Raw genomic sequence first — 23,761 nt, 5'->3', positions numbered from 1 at the left:
GAAAAGTCACCTTCAATTAACACCTACTATAACAGTACTTAGGTAATGAGTTGATTTAGTCTGTATTAAAGTGCTAACGGCAGGGGCCCCCAAGGAGCTAAGCTGCAGTCGGGGCTGCTAAAGGGAACACCTGTTACTGTGGATGCAAGCCCCCTGTTGGAAGGGCTGTTCTAGGTGACCCTTCCAGCCAGCGATTTCTTTGGATTGTCAAAAACATCAGGACGCAAATAAAAGGGGTGAGAACAAATAGAACAGTGGAACAGAGTAGACTTAAGGGAGAGCTAAGCTGTCAGACAGTCAGCACGCCCTGAAGGCTGACTCAGCACCACCATTGTCATCCATTCCAGCATGAAGCCTCCCTAGCTCTGCTCAGACACTTCTAAGCATAAGGAGCTCCCTGACCCCAGCAGCCATGCCTGGCTGGATGGTGCTACCAAAGAAGCTTAGGAAGCTCTGGACTTTCCCAAGCATGTTCTCAGCCGTACTGGGGAGCCTAAGCCAGCATAGCAGGCTCGTAGGACAGCAGGAGGGCAGGCGAGCGTGTGGACCTGACCCTCAGCACACCTAGCTCAGCGCTGCACGGCTAGCCCTTTGGGTGGCACCTTCCTCCCTTGGCCCCCTTCTCATCTGACATTTACTCTCCTTGATGGAGAGGACGATGTAAAGTTGGGGTGCAGGTGTTGAGAGCACCCCCTCCTTCAATTTGTCATCTTTAACATCACAATTCTACAGCAGGGCTATCCTCCACCCACTTTCTTAGCCTTTTTGCTCTAAACTCAGTTCCAATTCTGCCCCTCCTTTTAAAAAAAATTTTATTTTGAGATAGCTGTGGATTCACACACAATTTTGAGAAGTAATTCACACAGATTCCATATACCCCTCACCAGACCTCCCCCCAGTACTGGCGTCTTGCAAAATGACAGTACCGTATTCCAGCCAAGAACTCGAGACTGGTACATCCACTGGCCTCATTCAGACTTCACCTGTTTGACTGGCACTTGTGTGAGCGTGCGCGTGTGTGTGAGCGTGGGTGTAGTTAGTTCTATGCAACTGTATCACATGTATAGACTCATGTGACCCCCACCAAGATACAGTACAACCCATCCCCATCCCCACAAGCCTCCCTTCTACCATTTGTAGCCACTCCCACCTCCCTCCTGTAACTCCCCACCCCCTTACAACCACCAATCTGTTCTCCAACTCTATAATTTTATGATTTCAAACCTGTTATATAAATGGAGTCATATGGTATGTGACCTGTTGAATTTGCTTTTTTTTTTCCAATCAGCATAATGCCCTTGAGATCCATTCAGGTTGTCGCCTGTATCAGTCAATAGTTTGCTTTTTACTGCTGACCAGTATTCCATAGGATGGATGTACCACAGTCTGTTTACTACTTATCCATTGAAGGACATTTGGGTCTTTTGCAGTTTGGGGCTATATGAATAAAACTTCCATGAACGTTAGTGTACAGGGTTTTTTTGTGTGTGAATGTAGTTTGCATTTTTCCAGGATAAATGCGCAAGAGTGTGCAATGTCTGGGTCATACGCCAGTTGCATGTTTACTTTTTTAAGAAACTACCAGTTTTGTTTATCAGAGCCATCTCTCCACATCCTCACCAGCATTTGCTGTTGTGACTAGTTTTTATTTTAGCCAGGTGTTCATTAGGTGTGTAGTGGTATCGCGAGGTTTTAATTTGCATTTCCCTCATGGCTAATGATACTGAACATCTTTTCATGCACTTATGTGCCATTCATATATCCTCTCTGGTGAAATGTCTCTGTGCCTTTTGACCATTTTCTAATTGTTTTTCATTCTTGAGTGTTGAGATTTCTTTATATATTCTAGATATAACTCCTTTGCTGGCTATCTCCCTTTTCCCACTTTAAAAACAACAAAAACAACAACAAAAGCTATTCTTAATGTGCTTCCTTAACTTCAGTTTGCCCGAGGCTTTTGTTCACAGGCTCCCTGCTGCCTTTTGGAGCGGCTCCCGTGCTGTGTGCTCTCCCCCTCCACCAGCAGGACCAGACCTTACCTGTTCCCAGCCTCTTTAGCCTGCCCCACCCAGCCCTGCATCACAATCTGCACCAGAGGCAGAAGGACACCAGAGTTCTGGCCAGGCTGTGAGCCCGGGGGCGGGGTGGGGGGGGCGCGGTTTCCAATGGCTGGGCCAGCCTGTCCCCCATCCCCTTCTCTCCCACAGCCTTGCTTCTGGGACTGAGCATGTGGCAGGACCTCCACCTCCAGTTATGCAGCAAACCAACCTTTGCCTCCTTCCTAAGTCAGGAGCCCCACTGGGCACTTCCAACAGGTTCCCACCTGATTTCTTGGTTCTTGGGCCTCTCTTGTAGGTACCTGGGTCCCAGGGTCCCTAAAACAGGGACATGCACTGGGATGCTGGAACTAGAGGCCACCTCTGAGCTCTGGAGAGCATCTCTCTGACTCTAGTGGCCTCTCCTCTAGAAAACCTTGTTTTCACTGGAACAGGTTCTCTCTCTGCGAGGCTGCGCATCCTCAGGGGCCGGAGCTCTTTCTTGGCTTGCCAGGCTGGCCTTTCCCAGGGAGTGCAGGGTTATTTATTTATTTATTTTTTAGATTTTATTTATTTATTTGACAGAGAGAGAAAGAGCATGAGCAGGGGGAAGGAGCAAGGGGAGAGGGAGAAGCAGACTCCCCCCTGAGCAGGGAGCCCGATGCGGGGCTCGATCCCAGGACTCCGGGATCATGACCTGAGCCAAAGGCAGACGCTTAACCGACTGAGCCACCCAGGCATCCCAAAGGGTTATTGATCCTACTCTGTCACTGGCACTGAGGGGGGGCTGAGAAAGATGAATAAATGCATCTCCATCCCCAGAAACATCATTGGACCATGGACCCAGGCTGTGATGATGCAAGGGGAAGCGGGGGTGGGCAAATGAGGCTGGGAGCCCTCAGGTGATGGGAGCGCTCTGCTGGGGAGGCAGGAGCCTCTTCCCCATCCCTGGGTTCCCCGGCAGCCTCCTCTGTGACAAACTTCAAAGGGAGTTCTGTCAGTTCTGGCCTGATCATGCTCCTCCTCAGCTGAGAAGCCTTGATGGCAACTCATGTATGAGGCCCTGGTGGTGCTTGATAAGTGGTCACTGGAGGACCCTGTGGATGGCGATGTTTGGTGCGTGACACACACACTGCTTCTCTCCTCATCCTATAGACGAGAAAAGGCCGACTCAGCGCTGAGGGAACTGTCCCAGCAAAAGGGGTAGTGGCCGGAACGTTTGCAGGGCTGCTGAGCTGCCTGATGGGCACATTCTCCCTGACTAGTGTCCTTCACTCAGTGGGGCCAGAGCAGCAGAGCCCACTCTCTGCGCCCCGTGTGGCCAGCTGACCACTTGCATCGCCGTCTCCATCCTCGCTGACAGAAGGGCCACCATCACCTCCCCCAGTCACCTCCCACCAGGACTGCAAGGGCCCTCAGGACAGGGGCCAGGTGTCCTGTTGCAGCTGTCCCTGTGGCCCCATCCATGTGGGCACGGGACTTGTTTGTGGGTCCGTGGGCCTTCCTCCCCCAGCGGCTCCCCACTGCCCCTGCTTCCCACACCTGGTCTTGCTGAGCTGGGAGGCATGCCCACCCCTCCTCCCATCTGCAGACTCTGACCGTCTATGAGGAGATACGGCGTGGCACAATCAGTGCCCTGGCCTGGGCTACGGAGCAGACAACAGCATTAAGAGAGCAACACCCTCTTACCCTTGACAAAAACATGTGGAACACCCAGTTGCTTTCTACATATCAGAGTTCTGGGACATCTGTCAACCAAATGATAACTAACTGTGTGGCATCCATGCATATGTGATTAGTACATTTTTAATGCATGTCTGTTCTTTTTTTTTTTTTTTTTTTTGACACTGGCTGAAAGAACTTTTTATTACTTTTATGTACAGAAAACTCAACAGCATCCACTTAGTCCAGTTTGGTGGCCGTTTCTTTAGCCTGTGCCTTTCCCAACTTGGCAATGTGAGCCACCGACTTTGGACCCAGGACGCTGCCTCCCCAGTGATGGCAGGTCTCATCATATCTGTCATTGTCATTGGTCTTGCTAACTTCCACTAGCTTAGCCAGAGCCCCTTTGTCTTCTGAGTTAACCTGCGTGAAGGCGACAGTGGTGCAGGTCTTCCTGGGGACCAGATGCCCCAGCTGGGCCTTCCCCCCTGATAATGCAGTAGGGAACCCCCATCCTATGACACAGGGCAGTTGGGAGGACAACCAGCTCAATGGGATCCACATTATGTGCAGTCACTACCAGCTGAGCCTTCTTGTTTTCCACCAAAGTGGTGACAGTATGAAGCCCCGCTTGAAGGACAGGCCATGTCTTAGTGGGGACATCCCCTTTGCTGGCAGCTTTCTTCTCAGCCTGGGTTGACAATCTCTGCTGCTTCTCTTGCTGTCTCTGGTCTGTATCTGTGGGCCAGCTTAAGCAGCTGAGTAGCTGTGAGGTGGTTGCTCTTTGTATGCAAAGAGCTCTTGCATAAGGGTTAGAAACAGATGCGTGCTAGATAGATTGAAACTAGAAAAGTAACACAATTGCCCATATGTAATTGCCCATATTTATTTTTCTATCCTGAAAGTTATTTGTTAGGAATTTCATTTAAGGACTCTAATGAGACCAATTAGAGAAACAAACTGTTGGGTTGAGAACACGGTTATAGACCAGGTGTGGTGAATTTGCAGCTCACAGGGCAGCCCACTTAGCAGCAGGACCTCAATGCGCCAGCCACTCTATTTTTAACTGCATCTGGCTCTGAAGTCATAGCATGAGACTCAGTGCCAGGGTCCTTTGATCCAGCCTTCCTCGACTTCCCTTAGGGGACATATATATGCTCAGCCAGCGTTCGCAGACTGTGGAGCTGCAACCACGCAACTACCCCCAAAGAATCTGAGACCCACCCCATGAGTTCACCCCAGACACGTCACAGTTTGTGTGCAACATCCGAACCCATTTTTGTGAGTGTGTCCCTGGAGTTGCTGTATACACGCAGAAGGTGTCACCCTGAATTGCACATTAGGTCATCTGGGACGCTTCCACCCCAGACCCCTAGTTTTAGGAGCTCAGGCAGGGATCCAGTGTTGGGACCTTGGGAAGCTTCCATTGATTCCAGCGCACGGCCAAGGTGCAGAATCGGTGAGCGAGCAGACAGGTGCCGGGTCCTAAGGGCACCCTTACAGTCCACAGGTGGGCCTGGGGAAGGAAGAGAGCCCGCCCCCTCCGATCCCACTAATGGACTTCAACAAAGCAAATGGCCAGGACCTCCGCACTGTGGGCACCAAACCTGCAGGTTTTCTGTTTCCGGTTTCCATTGACCTGTCTGGCCTTCCTTGTTGAGGTAGCCCTGAAGCTGTGAGGAGAAATATTCCAGTGGAGCTTCCTATGAGCCCTCAGATCGACCCAGCGGGCTGCAGGCGGCACCAGCTTCCAGAGGGAGGGTGGGATCATCAGGGCCTCTGCAGCTCTTTGTACACGAGGGTTACCCTTTCCAGGGCAGGGCACAGTGGTTCTGGGTGGTTCTGGGCCTGGGGGGCCAGGGGTGGGTCTGGCGTTCCTGGAAGGCCTTTGCTGGGGAGGTCAGCTCAGCGGTGTCTGCCACCACTGTTCCCTGAATCGTGAACGTCAGGGGCCAGGCTGTGACTCACTAAGCTGAGACCAGGCACTTGGTGAGGGGATGCTGCCCACACCACCCACAGCAACCAGGATCCATTTTGACCAATGAGGAGAAATGGTGAAATATTTTTTGCATTGAAAGAAGTTATTACGGGAAAATAATTGGACTGTCTGTTTTGGAACATGCAACCATTGTTGAGATCGTCGTCTGAAGGCAGGAGACAAGGAAATTTGCATTAATTACTTGGTGAGCAGAGAGCCAGCTCCGCGGTTAGCTGCCCCTCACACTCCCGGCCCCGTTTCGAAGCTTGGGGGCTCCTGTAGGGGGGCCAGCCATGATTTTCACCCGCAGGACAGCTTTGCCTCCTTTCTGCTGTCTTAGTGTGGTGAGTAATGAAAGCCTCACCCCTGGCTGTCTCGGGGCAGGCCCTGGGGCAGGGGGCGGGAGCTGTGAGCAGCAGGCTGCCATCCCCAGGAGCAGACACGGGGTGTCTTCTCTCCTGAGCAGGGGCCAGGCTCTCTGTGCACACAGCGGCCATAGCCTGTGAGCCCTATTATCTGTATCTGACCAGTTTCTGTTCTGGGCCTGAATTTCCATTCAGCCCCAGCAGGGGGGGGTCCCGTGGTCCTCGTGCTGGAGAGAACCCGAAGGGCCTGGGAGGCCTCTCCTGCAGGAGGCACTTTACAAAGATCGTGCCACTTCATCTTTAAACCTGAGAGTAGGTCTGTCATATCCACATTTTCTAGATGAAGGATCGCTGACCCAAGATCACATTGTCAGTAAGGACTCAGCACTTGAACTTGACTCTTTCTAACCCGGGAAACGCCTGTGAAATGAGCCCTGCAGTAAGGCCGGACCGCGCCGGCTGAGAGCCCACGTGCAGTAGGCATGTTGGGGGGCCAAGTGGGCTCAGCAGCCTGGGGGCCTCCGGGGCCCAGAGTCTGCATCCCCAGACGCTGGCCTTCCTCTGCAGGGGGAGGAGGCTCAGAGGATTGCTCCCATATCTCGAGGCCCCAGGGAAGGCACCTAAATCAGAACCATTCTATTCAGCTAGAGACCTTGGAGCTGAGGGTGCTGAGTATGAAAACAGGCGATTAGGCCAAAGTACACCTTGCCCTGAGTAGGGATGTCTCTGATGCCAATGGCCATGTTGGGGCGCTGGGAATCTGGCTGATGGGACAAGCGGGCCTCTTGGCGGACTCTAGCCTTCCTAAGCGCCACAGTGGGGAGGTGGGCATGAGATCAGGGCTGCAAGAGAGGATGGGAAGGGGGTGCCATGCTGCTAGTTGCTCCTGTCATCTGGGGAGTGGCCGTCTCCGCTTCTGCTCACGGCCGGGGGCATGGCCGCTCACACGGTGCGGGGAGTTAGCAGTGGGCAGGGTGTGCGCCCATTCCAGGCCCAGGGAGGAGGCCCTAGATTTGTCCCCGGGCCTGCTGGCTGCATCAGCTCCCTATTCTCAGCCACTGCCTCCAAACCTTCTTCAATCTGCATTTGGATCGTCTGAGGCAGTGTGGAGTCACAGGTGGTGCCGAGCTCACAGTCGCTGGCCGCCGCGGGCTGCCAGGTTTCCATGAAGCCTGCCTCCCGAGCTTAGAGAGTGGCTCTTGCCTCAGGCCACCACCCTGAGCCAGACATCAAGGCTGAGCAAAGATCCTGGCCCAGGGGCTGAGGCATTTGGTCTTGGAGGCAATGGTGATTTGCAGGGCGCCTGTCATTCCTCGACTCACATTCTAGCACCAGGCAGGGCCCGGCGCACGGAACTACCCAGAAGGGGTTGGCTCGGCGTTCTGGGTGTCTCTAGGAGAAGCTGTATGTGGGAGGGGGTAGGAGTGGGAACCAGAGAGGAAGGGAGGGGGCATGTCCCAAACTGGAGAGGGGGAGGCCAGCTGAGGAAGTTACAGCAGCATCTCTGCGAACAGCCTGGCTTGGGTGGCCCGGGCTCTGGGGTGGGAGGAGACATCCTTCTCCCACAGGCCCAAGGCCCCCACCATGACTTCACACAGTGCAGTAACACAGCAGGGGGCTTCCAGATGCCGGTCAGTCCTATGGTGACAGGAAGTGGAAAGTGTGGGGAAGAAAACACCAGTCCAGCTGTGACCATGCACAAGCCCACTGTGGGGTACTGGCATCTGTCCCCTCTGGCTGGAAGCACAGACTCTGGGCCTGGATACGAAGTGCATTCCACGCCCAAGACCTGGGGGTAGAGAAACTGCACATGGTGGGGAAGGGTCCACCTTAAGGGACAGTCCCCATGACCCGCATCTTCCCTCCAGCTGCCTGGCTGGCCTGGGTACGGGCCGGCCCCCAGACACCACCCGACATCCTGAACATAATCCTCATAGCTCCCTGAGTGTTGGCCTTTCACTGAAGAGGTCAGAGCTGTTTGCAAGTCTTCATTCCTTTGAATTGGGGGTGGCAGGGATGGATGGGCGGCTGTGGGCAGGTAACACCCCAGAGCCACCTCTTCTAACAGCTCTGGTCTGTGCTTTGTAGCGTGGGTCTCTGAGTCCAAGGCAGATGCTCGTATTTACCAGGTCAGAGCTTCACTGAGGCTCCACATCCGGAACCAAGTAATGAATCGTAATAAGATTCTAGGAACAGCCAGCCCAACACATGGGAATTCCCAGGGAGTTACATAAGCTCAGAATCTGGCCCAGGGAGCTTGATACAGAGTTTAAGTTTCAAGCAAATCTCAGAGCACTGAGAGCATTTGATGGAGGAGACAGAAACTGGGCTTGCTGCCTTCCTGAGGGACATGGGGATGTGTCCATATGAAGGCCTTTCTCTCGTGCTCGCTCCAGGTGGAGCTGAGAACTCCGACAGGGGCCAAAGACTCCCTGGGGACAGGAAGGCCCACCAGCCCTGAGGCTGCCAGGGCCTCGGATGGGCTGCCAGCATCCAGGCATCCTGTGGGCCCCTGGGGTGGCGAGCGAGTGACCACAGGATGGACTGTGAGTGAGGGCTTGGGCTGCTAGTGATGCTCCCTTCCCCACACCTCTGGCCACATCCTTTGCAGCTCTGGGTTGGCCCTGAGCAGGGGAAGGGCACAGAGTACAACCTCCGTGGTTGCCCGGCCTCTCCTCCTCCCACGTGGTCCTCTTCCTCCTACTCTTCATCCAATACGGGAGTACTGGAAGGACACAGGGCTGTGTGTGTGGTTGGGCGGGGCAGACTTTGTGCTGAGATGGGGCAATGGTGTAGGTGCTTTCTTTTGGGCAGTAACTCTGGGAAACAGGAGTGGAAGACACGGACAGCCAGCCAAGGAAGAAGGGATGTCTCAGAATTGTCCCCCAGAAAGGGAGATTCCACAGGGCATCTGTCCAAGTGTCCCCTTCCACTCCAGCTTTCTGAACATTAAGTGCCCGTAGGCTCCCTCACTGGGGTGACAGGAAAGCTTCTGGATACAAAGGTGTAGCCTCGGGAAGGCACGGCCAGTGACAGTCACCAAAGCTGGTTGCCATGGCAATGGCTGCAGTAAGTGGTAGGCCTAGAGGATGCAAGGTGGGACCCAGAGGGCTATTTAGCTTTCAAGAAGCAGACAGCCATCCCTGGTGGCTCAGGAAAAGAGGTACAGGTGAGACAGGGGTATTGTCAGTAGGCGGGTCTCAGGGACATCCTTTGGTAGAGGTCCTCAGAGAGATGCACACCCCGGGAGCTGGGCAGGCAGAGACCGAGGGCCTGAAGGCTCCATGCATGCCCGGCTCACTCACCACGTCCTACAGGACTGGCTCCCCACCTTCTCTCAGTCGGCCTCTGCGCACTCACGTGTGGCCCAGCACACCCGCTCCTGCCTCACCTCCACACGGCCCCTGCAGTCAAGGATTCTTGAAAAACACCCAGCATGGAGATAAAGAGACACACAGCAGAGGATAAGGAGACCAGGGAGGGTGACTGCAACAGACCAGGAGAGAGGCTGCACGGGGGTGAAATGAAAAATCCTTAGTGACCAGGCACGGGAGAGAACACACCCCAGCCGGTTGCACTGTGCTGCGTACACCTGGGGGGCCACACCAGGGCACCCCCAGGGCGGGGGCAGATGGATGGAGTGGGGGCTGTGTGTTAGAAAGGGTAAGTGGCAGCCGAAGGTGGAGAGTGGCCGGGCTTTAGGGAAAGGTGGAAGGGTGTGTGGAGGGCAGCCCCTGGAGCCTGCCTGGACCCTACTAGCTGAGACCGGGAGGGGTGTTCACCTCGGGATGTGCAGGGTGCCTGGGCTGTGCTGAGTGGACGTGTCCAGCCAGCAGTCAGATCCAGCAGTGAGGCTCAGGAGAGCGGGAGGCCGAGGCACAAGTGTGAGAGCCTCAGACAGCAAGGATGCATGAGGCCATCACGGGAACACGACAGGGAGAGAGGAACCATGGGACCCCAGGCAGAGAGTGTCACAGCCAGAGCCAAAGGGAGAGAGAGCTTCCAGAACAAGGGGGGCACCTCGCGGAGCAAACGAGGCAGAGCAGGCTAAATGCAGGCAGGGCAACCGTACCTAGAATTGGTTTGTATGTTGAGACTCATGTCACCCCACTTCATTCTCACATGAGTGGGGCTTTCCAGAGGTGCAGGGTGGCCATGAGCTCTCCCATGGCCAGGAGGCAGGGATGCGCTGGGGTGGGGGGCACGTCCTGTGGAGCCTTCCTCTCTGTTTCTGTGGGGCTTGACAGCAGTCAGGTCAAAGTGGCCATGGGCACTGGTTCCTGAATCAGCCTCAGACTGAGACCATGTTGCCTGGAATAGATGTATTCTTTCTCTGCCCTTTGTACGTGAGGACCCAGACTCTGTCCTATGCCCTCAGCAAGGCCTTACCTGGGCAGCCAGGGCCCGGGCAGCCTTGGGGAGCCTCCTGCCTGGTGTTCCGTGGCAGTCGTGGTCACGAGAGCTCTGGGTGGAAAGCCAAGACCTAAGGGGATGAGGATCCAGCCTCTGCTTCTCTCTTCCATGTCACCCCTCAGCTGGGCCGACTGACTTGGGGTGTGTCCTGCTTTCTAGACACTTAGAGTGACCACCAACGTGCAGATGGACAGCCAGCGTCTGTGTGGGCTTGCTGGGTGGGAGGAGCCTGAGGGCTGTGCACTCTGAAGAGTCCTCGGGTGGACAGTTGGAGCCCAGTGCTCCCTCAGGGCATCCGATGGGGTGATAGCCAGGGGTATGAAGTAGGAGCCAACAGGGGTCCTCAAGGCCCTCTGATGGAAGAAAGCAGGGTCAGCTTCTTAGAGGAGAGTAGATGGCCCAGCTCCACAGATAGCTGCCCCCTCTGGGGCCCACTCTGTCTGGTCTCCAAGGTGGTGTTGGGATGAGTGTCTGTGCCTTGTGCCGGCCTGACAGCAAGGTGGCAGTGCTGTGAGCAGGGCATCCTTCTAGCATACATAAATCTCCCTGGTCACTCCTTATCTGCAGGGAAGGGAGCCAGGCATCCAAATACAGAGATGGCGTCAATTCGGATGTTTGGTCAATTCGGCAGAAGTGAGTGGAACAAATAGGAGCCCTGGCCCCAGCTTCACCCAGAGTCACAAAAGCCAGTGGGGGCAGATGTGGGGCTAGAACCTGGCCCCTGACCCCCAGGCTCCCCTGCTTCCCCCTCTGCCTCCCCTCTTCCCTCCCCTACGGCACCCCTACCCCTACGTGGGTGCCGTAGCCTCGTCTTGGTCCTGAGCCCCAGCAGAGTGGCGGCTGACTTGAACAACTCAAGGTATGGAGAGCAGTCTCTCTCAGGCTGGTTGAGAGGACACCACTCCCAGGTCCCCAAGCACCAGCCTGTGGGCCTGAGCAGAGGCACACCTGCAGTGGGGAGGGATTTTCATTTTCTGACTGGAAGAGCTAGTTGTTACCCAAGTGGGGCACCTGGCACTCTGGGCCATCGAGGTCTCTGTCATCCGAGGCCACAGAGGGACAGCCAAGAACCCACTGTGGCTGTTGGGGACATCATCATCCAGCCCCGAGTAAGGCTTCAGGGAGCAAAGAGACACACGGGAGGGCCCCCCGGTTAGTGCCTGTGTGTTGTTACAGAATGCAGAGGTCAGATGGGGACGCTGCCAACGACCGCTCAGCCAGGCCACCCTGGGCTGGAATGTGGGCTTTGGGACCCAGGACTGCCTGGGTTTGAATCCTGGCAATACCACTTTGGCCTCCACAGAGTTGTTTAGTTGCCCTCTGCCTCAGTTTTCCCATCTGTGAAATGGTCATATAACAGTTCCTGCTGCATAAGGCTGATAGGAAGACAAAAATGAGAAAGTGTGTATAAAGCACTACGTGGGGGTCAGCAGAGTGAACACTTGTACTTCACACGCACTCACTGTCATCACGGTCTAGGACCCAGGTGTCCACACTTCCGGCATCGAACCATTCTCCGCCTTTGCTCTCGCCTGCTTCCCTGGCTGTCACTATCTCCCTCTGTCTTGCATTCTGTTCCCCCCGGAGGGAAACTTCTTGTTTTGGTAGTTTGATCAGTAAGGAGCCTCCATTGCTGTTGCTGGAAGGGCCTAGCTTCTGGTCAGATGGGCTGGGGTGGGGACAGTGAGGGGTGTCACCCGGCACACAGCAGTGCGACCACCATGGAGGCTTTAGTAGCTGCTTTGCTCAGAAGGGGTTGTGGGCCATCAGAGCCTCTGTCCTCACCAGGAAGAGGAAAGAAGCCTCGGCTCCCCATCGGCATCTGAGCCAAAGCATGACCCAGATGAACGGCAGGTGAGAGGCAGAGGCTGAGGGATGGAGTCTGGCCTCCCCTTTCAGCAAAAGCACCCACCATCGTGTGAAGAGGGTCTCCTGGCAGCCACAAGCCAGGGGTCTGTTGGGCCTGCTACACGGGGCATCCTGAGGGGCTATGGTAGCTGGGATGGTTAATTTCCTGTGTCACCTTGACTGGGTGAAGGGAGGCCCAAAGAGCTCATAAAATAATCTTTCTGGGTGTGCTTGTGAGGGTGTTTCTGGAGGAGATTAGCATTTGAATCAGTAGGTGAGTAAAGAAGATCTGCCCTCATCAACGTGGGTGGGTGCCATCCAATCTGTGGAGATGGAATTGAACAAAAAGGCAAAGGAGGGCTGAATTTCTGCTTGAGCTGAACGTTCATCTTCTCTTGCCCTCAGACACCGGGGCTCCTGGTTCTCGGGCCTTCGGACTCAGACTGAATTACACCACAGGCTTTCCTGGGGCTCCAGCTTGCCGACAGCAGATCATGGGACTTCTCAGCCTCCATCATTGTGTGAGCCAATTCCTGTAATAAACCTCCTTTTATATGTCTATATATACCCTGCTGGCTTTGTTTCTCTAAAGAACCCTGACTAACAAATAGGCCTATAGTTGGGAGGGTTCCCGGGCATCCTCCCTTCCCTCCCCCGACCCCCACCACCTCCTCTGGTTTTCTTTACAGTCTTATAAAGAAATAACTGCAAATAAAAGAAACGTTACCTAAGAGTGGTCTTCCTCAGGGACATGCGGACAGCTTCCTCCTTGGCCTTCACCATGGCTTAGCTTATTGGTGAGGGCCTTCCAGTCTGCCCATTTCTCCATGTCCTTGCCGCCACCCTATGCAAGGACACCACCACGTCTTTCCAGGAACTTTGCAGTAGCTTCTTCATTGGCTTCCCTACATTCATACGATCTGTTCTCTACCTTGCCCACAGAGGGAATTTAAAGCACAGATATGATTGTGCCACACTCCTTACAACTCTTCAAAGGGGCACTCTTGCCTTTGGCCTAGAAGGCTCACCCCTGCTTGCCTGACCCTTTGCATCTCAGTTCCTCCTTCTGCCCCCCACACCTCTCCCCTGCCCTGCCCTCTCTCTTCTCCCCTCCCCCCCTCAGCTTGGCCCAGCTCTCTCCTGACCCTCTGGGTACTTGCATATGCATGTCATCCACCAGAACAGCCTTCCCTCTCTCTAAAAACGACCTGCCATGCTGCTCCCCCAGCAACAAATGAGATTTTCCTTGTGATCCCTCTGTATTTTGTACTATAGTAATTACCTGCCTAGTAGCTATTATCTAAGTATTTAACTTATGATCTTCATTACAACGCGGTCTCCATGAGCATAGGCACTGTTACGGGCTGAGCTGTGTCCCCCCAAATTTATATGTGACTGTACTTGGTTGGAGACAGGTCCTTAAAGAGGTGATTAAGCTAAAAGGAGGTTGTGAGGGTGGGTCATGGTCCAGTATGACTGTCCTCATAAGATGAGAAATTTGGACTCAGACATACACAGAGGAAGGCCATGTGAAGGCACAGAGAGAAGGTGGCCATCTAGAAGCCAAGGAGAGAGGCCTAGGGAGAAAGCACTCTGCTGACACCTCAGACTTCCAGCCTCCAGAAGAGGGAGGAAATAAATGTCTGTTGTTTATGCCACCCACTCTGTGGCCCTCTGTCACAGCAGCCCCAGCAGGATAACACAGGCATCATGGATTTGCTCACCTGTTTCCATAGCACCAAACACAATATTTTCTGACTGACCCACCAGGGCCCCACCAGGCTGAAGCTCCGGGGATGCTTGGCCTCTTGAGCTGGATTGTCTTGCCTACAATTCTTCTCCGTGATGCTGGTGCCTGGCACAAGAAGTCTTAGGAACAGCTGTTGCATAAATGAGTACAAGTGGGAGGGATGGGGAGAAGGTACACAGATGCAGAGCAAATGTCCTGAAACGACCGTGATAAAATGGGCCACATCCTCAGATTTGTCTGGCAGAAATGTGCTTACCCAATTTCTGGGCAGGAGGGAGCTTCTTCCCTGCTATCTTGGCACTGCCCATTCTTGCCAAGAATCTCCAGGCAGGAAGCAGCTTGAATCTCACCCTTGAGCAGGCTGGATCCCTCTGCCATGTGCTACCAACCCCTGTTCTCCTCAGCCACAGGGCCTTTCATGCTTCTAGTTACTCATTCGGGATGGCCTCCCTCGCCAGACTGTAAACTCCATCCTCCCTCACCCTGTCTGGAGTGCCCCCTGGCCATGCATATCCCGGGGAGTGATGGATGAAGACTGGAGGCCGCCAAGGTGCCTGGATGGGTACACTTCCTCCATGACGCCTGCTTTCAGCCTCCTGGCTTTCATCTGGTTCTATTTTTTAGGGCACTGAAGAACGTGACTTCCTCCAAACTGAGAATTTTACTCCATGTTTATGTCCAAGTCTGTCGTATTTCCTATGGGACTTTTTTGAGATTTGGTGTTTATATCTCACCTTCAGAAGTATGGTGCAGTCTCTCTGATGGGCCACTTTCTCAGACTTTGCTAGGATGTTTCTAGGGGCAGTGTCCTGGGGTGGGGGGTAGCTCTGTGGAGTGGGCATCTGCTGGTTTTAGCTGGTCAGTCATAATCTCCTTCACTTTTGCCACCAGCACTATAGGGCATCCTCTTGCCCCCATCTTCAATCCATGTGGTTTGGCTGGATGAGAGCTCAGGGACAGCCTTTATCTCAGGTCCCATCAGTTAGCAAATTCCTGCCCTCTGCACAATGGCCGAGTCAGGGAGATAGGCATGGGCCCAGTCTGAACCAGTGGGGTCAATCCTAAGATTTTGTCTGGGATCACTGAGAAAGAGAAACTCTCTTTCTGCGGGGATAGCTGAGGTGTTAGGCATCCCAAACCTGCTGGTGATGTGGAGAGCACCTGACTGAGAGAAAGGAGCCAACATAGAGGACAGCAAAGCCAGGAGCATATGAGTACCTGGATCCAGCTGTGCCTGAAGTAAGATATACCCAAACTAGTTTCTTCTTCTTCTTTTTTTAAAGATTTTATTTATTTATTTGGGAGAGAGAGAGAGAGAGAGAGTGAGAGCACGAGAAGGGGGAGGGTCAGAGGGAGAAGCAGACTCCCCACTGAGCAGGGAGCCCCATGTGCAACTCGACCCTGGGACTCCAGGATCATGACCTGAGCCAAAGGCAGACGCTTAACTGACTGACCGCCTAGGCACCCCTAAACTAGCTTCTTAATAAATATACAATTTGTATTTTGGGCAGGACATTCTACACATTGCAAGATGTTTACCATCTCCAGTTCCCACCAGCAAAATGAAGGACGTTTCCCTAGTCATTGTAACAACCAGAACCACCCCCCATCATTTTCGCATATCCCAGATGGTTGCCCTTGGTTTTTCAGTTACTTGAGTCAAGAATTTCCCTCTTTTTATTTATTCCAGTTGGTTTTCTGACATTTTCAAATAATGACTAATGACAGTCTATCAACATTTTTGGGTGTCAGGGATTTAATCCTTAGCATGTCAGTTAATCTTGTAGAGCATAAGACTAGTTCTGAGAGGAGCCAATGGCTAGCACCTGTCAACATGGACAAATGAAAAGTTGTCCAATTCTGGTTCTGGAAAAACGGCACAGAGGGACAGACCTCAGCATATTAGGGCAAGCCTTGGATATTGGGATGACAATAGCTTGACCTAAATCAGGACACCTGCAGCTCACAAGCCCACGATGCACTCCCTTGTGGGCAACCAAGTGCAGCCTCCTTTGGGAGATTAAGAGAGCCACTTGGAAGGGTAATACCAATTGAAAAAGAGATGAGAACTCCAACATGTTCAAATCAATAAGGATCTTTATTAGATCCACAAAGGTGGTGACTGGGTCTGTGAGACCAGACCAGTGGTGGGAACTCGCTTAGGGAGGGAGGGATTCAGGCTATAGCATTTTCTCTGAGCTGCACAGGCTTTATGAGGGGATGCTGTGTCCTGCCTCCACATGTCAGGTCTAAGTGAGAGGAGAAACATTTATCTCAACATTGGAAGGGACCTAGAGATGCTCTGGTCCTTCCTTCCCTCTAGTATGGCCCCAGAGTGTGTTCCCTCAGGCACAGCTCAGAGCAGGCTGCTAATAACCATCAATGGCTGCCCTGCCTATGGGACTGAGCATAGACTCCTCTTGGCATTCAAGCCTGTTTCAACCACAGCTCCCCCATGCACTAGCGTGTGGTCTTACACCAGGCATCGGGTCTTTTGTTGCCTCTGGTTCTCCATCTATAAATAGTACGACAGCAGTGCCCACCTCCAAAGGTGGTTCCAACAGATAGCAGAGTAAGTGTTGGCTGCTACAACCATCATTTTAGGATTTCTGCTGCATTCAGTAAAGAGCCAGAGATTGGATGTCAGAAGTCTTGGCCCTGCCACTCATTTAACTCAGAGCTAATAGTAGAATTTCTTAGAGTCTTGATTTCTTCATCTATAAAATGAGAATAAGGACCACATTTCAAGGAGATGCTGTGAGGACGAAGGGAGATAAAGTTTGTAAATCAAGTATAAGGAAAAGATTTTGGATAGTATGTCAGTCCCTCCATTTGGAAAGGCCCCAGGCCCTGGCCTCCCCCACCCTCTAAAAAGCACAGTTTCAGCAGAGATTCACAGGGAGGCATCCGAGGGGCTTGACTCCCCCTCCCACGAGTCTTCACACAACTCTGTGCATCTCTCCCAGACTAGCCCATCTTGTTAACAGCCAGTTGTGAGTTGTCCTAGCAGCTCTGCTGACGGCTGGCCACTCTTACTCCCTGGAGCTTGCCCGGCAGCACCCAGTATGGCTCTTCATGAAGAAATGTAAATGAAGGACTGCCTGTGGAGCTTCTCCTCTGGGAAAGAAGACCCAGTGCTCTCCCAGTGCAGACATGCCACCTTGTAAGTTAGAGGCAGAGATGTGACTCCTGCTCATAAAATCCACAGGGCCTGAGCCCTCTGCTGAAGGTTCAGCTTACTGGTGACTGGTGACAAATGCCCAGTATGCAGGCTGACTGGTCGAGTTTCCTTGAATAGAACGCTGTTCTCCCTGTGGGTGTTAAACCAGCAAAGGGAAGTTAGTTCTGTTTGCTTAGCGAGCATGGGTTCAGAACACAGAAGTTATGTGACTTGAATGTAAAATGGCACCAGATCCTGCGAGGTTGCCATATCTGCCTCTATAGTCAGGGTACCCCTGCCCCACAGACTTGTGCGTTGTCCGACCGGGCACCCTTTCCTGATATATTGTGATGGGCACTGCCTACATGTTCTCTGTCCCCATCTTTTCATGCTCTCATTCTTGACATTTTATTTCTGTAGAGGGTTTAGGGTCCAGCTTGTGGAGCTACAATAGGCTTGAATCTGGGTCATAAAGTTCTGTGAGCAGTGTGACCTGAGGCAATTCATTTCACCTCTTCTAAGGTGAAGATTGCTCATCTAGCAAATGAGAATAAGAGTATCTTTCACTGAGGGCGGGAGGGTTAAGTGAGCGTGTAGCATACTTCCTTATGATAGTGTTGGGCCCTCACTATACTCCCCATCCATAACCTGTGCTTATACATATTCACTTAATTTTTGTAGAAGAGTAAAATGGCTCCTTGCTGAGCTTTCTTCCAGCTCAAGGATATGCGTGATAGTCAAAGACTTGGTGGGTGTCTTGGCTACGAAGGCAGTGAGATCCTATTTCAAGAAGCACCCTGACATGTTTCAGGCTGGTAGGGCAGCCCTCTGCCAGGCATGGGTCTATCTGGCTGATGTGGAGACAGGCCCACTTTTTTGGAGGTCGGTGGCCTCCTGAAGTCCCCGCTGTTGGTGGATTCCAGGCACTCTCCTCCTTGTGCTCCAGAGAATAGCTCCCCACAGCTCGGGCACTGTGAGGGCCAGACAGACAAGGGCAGGGCGATGAGTGTGCTGGTCTGGGAGGTCAATTCCAGGCACTTCTGGAATTGATGGATTTTGCTGCTGGCACAAAACACTTTCCCACAAGAAAGGAATGTGAGTCATCTGGAAAAAGTCACTCTACCTTTCAGGCAAACGAACCACTGGAGGAGAGCTAGAGGTTCTGCACACTGACCAGCCTGTGGCTCAATACTTACTGCCCAACCAGTGGATCTCTGGCATGTGCTGGATGTGGCTGTCTTGATATTCCTGGTCTCCTTAATGACCCACCACCCTGTGCTCCCCACACGGAAGCATTCTGCGGTGGTAGGTGTGTGAGCCATTGTGCTGGCCAGCAGGGACACAGGGTGGCACCTGCCCCCTCATGCTCCTATCCACTTGGGCATTTCTGCTTGGGCCCACTCGGCCTCTGCCCCCAACCTCACTGCTCACATCATCCAGACACAAGACCTCTCCATGTTCATTTTTATTTAAAGACTCAGAAACACAGGCATCATAGTTTGTCGTCACTGTCAGTTCTTCCAAAATCACACGCTGACATTTGTGTATAACAAAAACATCGGTGTGTGTGTGTATGTGTGTGTGTGTGTGAACTGTGCAAAGTACAAAGAACTTCCCAGCCAGGCAGCTGAGCTTGTTTGGGGTACCAGAGCCTGGCATTCACACAGTGAGGCTGCCAGGGAATTGCTTGCCCACGGTCTCCCCACTCCACTTCTGAGGCCCTTTGGTGGACCAGATATCCCCGTCATTTCAGTGTCCGCTGACCTCAGTGGTGGCTATGGACTCTACTGCATTCCTCAAAGCGAGTCACCTTGGCTGCCAAATGCCACTGATAACCAAGAAGTGTAAGTTGCTGGGCCAGGGTAGAATGTGAGGGTTCAGACAAGGTGCTGGTTTCATCTTAGTAGCCAAAATGAGTTTGTTCTTCAGGGCAAGTTGGCCCAAAGGGTCTAATTCTGTTCCTGCTCTTGTCTGTGGGCTAAATGGTCACGAAGGCTGATGGATTTGGCGGGATGTGTTTGCCAGCAGCCCAGAGCGTGGGGGCTGGTCGTGCACTTCCCTGCTGTCTGGGAGTCCCACCCTAAAGGATGTCCTGGTGATGGCTGGCGTATGGCCTTGTTTCCTTCCCGAGGTCATACCAATGCCTGCCCCAACTCTGCCACAAGAGAGGCCAGCTGATGCCTTGCAAAGGCACTGGACGCTGGCCCCAGCTCTCTGCCGTGAGGGGTGCTGGTTGCTGCTGCCTCACTAGGCTGTTCAGCGATTCCCACCTACCACGAGCATCGTGTGGGCGGTGGCTGGGAGAGGAAATAAGGTCCAAGTTAGTCTGTTTTGTTGCTTGGTAACTGCCTTCATGTTTTTAAAAAAGCTTTCCTTATTATCTGGGGATTTGAATTAGTTCTGGTCTCCCTGGGGAACCCGTGTCTCACTCAGCATGTTAATCCATGCACATTTTTGGTGATGGCATGATTTTAAACACGCACATGATTTTTGTGCATGGCAGGCGACTCATTTGGCATCAATGGCAAGTGGATACCTTCTGGTTGTCATTAACTCATGTCCAGGGCTCCCTGGGTTTAAGCTGGATTTTGTGTTTCTTTGATTCAGAACAAATTTCTCAAGTCTCTTAAATCTATGATCATCTGGAGAGAGGAGAAGAGCCTTTGTCTAGGCGTGATCCCACCAGCATGGTAGCCACCTGGAGGTAACAGATAGCCAAGTCACATCCCCAAATTAGGAACTCTGAAAATAAGTGTTTGGTATTTCAAAGGCATCACATCAAGCGAGGGAATGTGTTTCTGGATTTTGTTGCATCTTTGAAAACCAGGCGATCCTATGTTACCAAAGGCTAATTTAGTCAGCCTAATTTAAACTTGAGTGGCTTTGTAACAGTAAAGAGAGAAGGGGCTTATGAATTGTGACTTTGAGCTGATAGGAACATTCCTATCCTTAAGGTCTGACTCTCTTGAGAACGAGACTGCCTCATGACAGGGCTTCTCCCGTCTGTGTCTGTGGGAGGGCTGGGCTGCTGGGCTCAGGAAGAGGCCTTGATGGACCCCATCCAGGGCAAAGTCCCAGGATCAAAGGTGCCCCTTCCCCTCTCTCTCCTCCCGGCTCCCTTGGATTCTGCAAGTCTGCAGCAATGGCTCAAATCCCTTTTCTCCTCATTGTACTTCCAGTCTCTAGACCAACATTTGTACTGCCTGATAGGGAAATATTTATTTAAAAAAAAAAAAAAGACGAAACCGTCACAAGGTGGTAAATCTGAACTGTGGTTGAAAACTGCACGTTTCAGTACTGAGAAATCATATTTTGATAATGCTAATTGTAGTCATTTTCTCTAAAGCAATAAAAGGAAAATTCTGCCTTCCTAGGCTGGGGTTGACCTTCATGTTCTTTTTACTGCCACACAAAAGGCAATTATAGTGACCCTTCCTTGAAATGGTTCCAGTTCTTGAATAATAATTACCACTGTCTAGACATAGCATGGGGCTTTGGTAAGGGTTTAAAGAAATTGGCTTTTTCCAAACTCCCTCCAACCACTTAAATGGATTCCCTCTTCTTCACGGACCAGTAGCCAGCACTGATGTTAAGTATGTGGGCTTTTCAGAGTTTTCCAAAATTCACATGGTACATATAAAAATTCTGCCCACTTGATATCAGCTCATTTTTTTCTTTCAAGCTCAACCAAGTCAAAACTGGTTTTACAAAAAGGCAGCACCAGATGTATGAAAAATAGGCAATGTATGACCTATTAGAAATATAGAAAGTCTAACAGCTTTACTTTAAAAAGATGTTGTAAGAAAGAAGCAATGCAAAGGGACAGTGGCGGCAAAACGAAATGTGTGGCTTATAATATGGGTAGGAGACAAAGCCAAGTGCGATCTCGTGCCTCCAACAGGAGCTGTGTGCTGGGCTGCCCCAGGGACGCTGGCCACCCGGCCAAGGCCCTGCGCCGGGAACACCCCTGCTGAGTGGCCAGGTGGCAGGCGACTGAGGTATATAGAGAGGTGATGGAGCAATCTGGACCCCCCACGAGAAGCCCAGGGCAGCTCGTCAAGACATTCTGCCGATGCCCTGGGCCCCGTGCCCGCCACCCAAGCCCTGCAGCCCTTCCGCAGCTTCCAGGCTCGCGTGGGCAGCAAACAAGAATGCTGCCGCTTAGCAGTCCGTCACAGAGCCAATCGACCCGCATCAGCAGCTTCTCTTTTCAAAGATATTTCTTTACAGTTTACACAGAGGGAAGCATTTTGTCGGAGAACGACCCCCAGGGTGTGCTCTTGGTGGGGGGTTGTGGGCAAAGGCACGACCTCCACATCCCCCGGCTCCTGTCCCCGTCCAGGGTGGCCTCGCCAGGAGCCTCGAAAGGGACCTGGACCCTCGGTGGCCTGACTGCCTCTCTCTGCCCCCTGGGGATCTCGGGGAGCCTTCATGCCTGGGGAGCGGGGTGTGGGGAGCGTGTCTTCAGAAGCTCTCCACAAAGCTGCCCGGGAAGAGACCGGTGCGGCCGTTCCTCTGCAGGGTCCCCTTGTACCAGCCGTCCTCCCGCTTCTTGTGCACAAAGACAATGTCGCCTTCCTTCAGCTCAATCTCCGCCTCACTCTGGGGAGGATACGAGACCACCACGCGGTACCTGGGGGGGAAACAAACACCACATTGGGTGAGCCTGACCCTAGGCTGGAGGATGACCCCCAGGGCCTGCTCTTCGCTCTGCCTTTCCTTTTCCATACGGTGTAAATTATTATATTTTGGGGCTACTTCCCCCACTTTTAAAAATTTCTACTTTGATTTTAATTTTTAAACAACCTTTTTATTGTTTATTAAAATTAAAAAGAATAATTTCCCCGTGGTGTCCTTGTGGACCCCGATCTATGCAGCTGGCATGTGCCTGCCTGAAATGCAGTCCCTCCCTCCGGCCCAGCTTGGACTGTGGCCTCGCCTGGGGGTGCTGCAGCTGGAGGAGGGCAGCTTCGGCTGCTGGTGTGGAGGTGGGCAGTGCGTGTAGCTGGACCTGCGGCTCCACGGCAACCACCCAGCAAACAGCCCCTCTGCCCAGCCCAGAGCGTACACTTCAACTCGTGCTGTCTGCCATTGGCCACAGGAGAGGAATGTCAGCCAGACTAATGGCCCAGGAGCAGAATGACCGATGGCCTTCGGGGACTGGGTCACCCCTGAAGAGGAAATGAGCCAGGGGAGGAGCCATTTACTGGAGGGTTGGTGATGCTGGACCTCGGAGGCCCAGGGCTTGACCTGGACAATAGGGCCCACCCGTGGGAGGCACTGTCCTGCTGCTCTCTCCTCCCTGGCAGTGCCTGGGCTGTGGTTCCTTCACCCTCAATCTCCCTTGGGTTGCCGGCTGTGAAGGCCTGTCGCCTGGGTTCTGCCTCCCCCATCGGCCCCAGCCACACAAATGGCCCCTGAAGGAGATCATCCAGGTGTCCCTACAGCTGGCTGTCCTGAGGACTGTCACGGGGCTCTCTACGTGGAGCCTCTGACCTGTATATTCTGGTTTGGGAGAAAGCAGGACATTATAAACCAAAGAGATCCTACATCAGCTTTTCTTAAAGTGTGGCCATAGACTCCACGACCCCTGGGTCAGATCCCTGGCTCTATCCTGGGCCCACTAATGAATCTCTGTGGAATGGGTCCAGGAGTGTGGATTTTCAACAAGTTCTATGGACGAATGTTTGCTTGCTGCTGTCTGGGAGTCAAGGTGAAAGTGCTGAGCAAGTCTTCATTCTTCAGCCACCTGTGCATAGGGCCTGGGGCGCTGGCCCATTGGGGTCAGGACAAGGAAGCCATGGTTTGGGGCACCTGGGGTTGGTACTCTGGAGGCTGGGGGATGATGCACAGGCAGAGAAGACCCAGGCCCCACTCTGGGAAGCTCCCGGTCCCAGCTTGTTCCAGGCTGTGAGAGCAGGGGGCAGACAGCAAGGTGGCTCCTGAGGCCACGTTGGCAGGCCAGCAGGGCTCCTATTGCTGAGGGCGCAGGGCCAGCCAGGCAAGCTAAGTGCTTTGGAATGGCTGCAGGTGTGGGAGGGTTGGGCCCATTCCCACTGCTGTCCTTGGGCTTCAGATACTGGCTTTTGGGGTATAAAGGAGGAGAGAAAGGACAGTATGCCTCTCGCCCTCCTCCCAGCCCAGAATCTCTGTAAATGGCTGCCTGCAGCCACTCCCCAAAGGACAGCTGGCCTCCGTGTTTGTGAGATCTGTGGGTCCGGCACCCAGGCTGTGTGTGCGATGGCAGGGACCAGTGCGGACCCTACCTGCGGCTCTCTGCCCCCCTCCACTCTTCTCCAAACACCCGCCGCCTTCTCTTCCCTGAGGAAGAAAAGGCAAAGAGTGAGATGATTTCTCAGACTTCAAACACAAGTTTTGGCTTTTGCCTCAACTGCCAGATGTGAAGCAACAAGCAACTCTGAAAATATAATTTGCTAGAAAGAAAGTAATTTGGTGCTTCTGAGCAATTCAATGACTTAATGAGCCCAGCTGGATGATGTGGGCCTTTTGTATAAGAGTCGAGGATTTAACGTTCCTGTCCAGATCATT

General features: G+C 53.0%; 1 protein-coding gene across 3 annotated transcripts in view; it reads right to left on the bottom strand.

Annotated features, from left to right (window-relative positions):
* Window positions 1–18,660: 18,660 nt before the first annotated feature.
* Window positions 18,661–23,761, bottom strand: part of SH3RF3 (SH3 domain containing ring finger 3) — a 378,293-nt gene continuing 373,192 nt past the window's right edge. For 2 of the 3 annotated variants that reach the window (XM_032419250.1, XM_032419249.1), the window contains exon 10: window positions 18,661–21,845. In XM_032419250.1, the coding sequence (XP_032275141.1) occupies window positions 21,677–21,845 (169 nt within the window). In that variant the 3' untranslated portion in view covers window positions 18,661–21,676. Of the gene's footprint in view, window positions 21,846–21,915; window positions 23,534–23,761 lie in introns of those variants that run through there. The other variant, XM_032419248.1, reaches the window with a different exon arrangement.

The sequence above is a fragment of the Phoca vitulina genome, unplaced genomic scaffold (assembly GCF_004348235.1).
Source record: "Phoca vitulina isolate PV1807 unplaced genomic scaffold, GSC_HSeal_1.0 scaffold22, whole genome shotgun sequence".
In the NCBI taxonomy this organism is placed as follows: Eukaryota; Metazoa; Chordata; class Mammalia; order Carnivora; family Phocidae; genus Phoca; species Phoca vitulina.
Note: the sequence above shows the minus strand (reverse complement) of the source record. Positions and strands in the feature narration are given on the sequence as shown.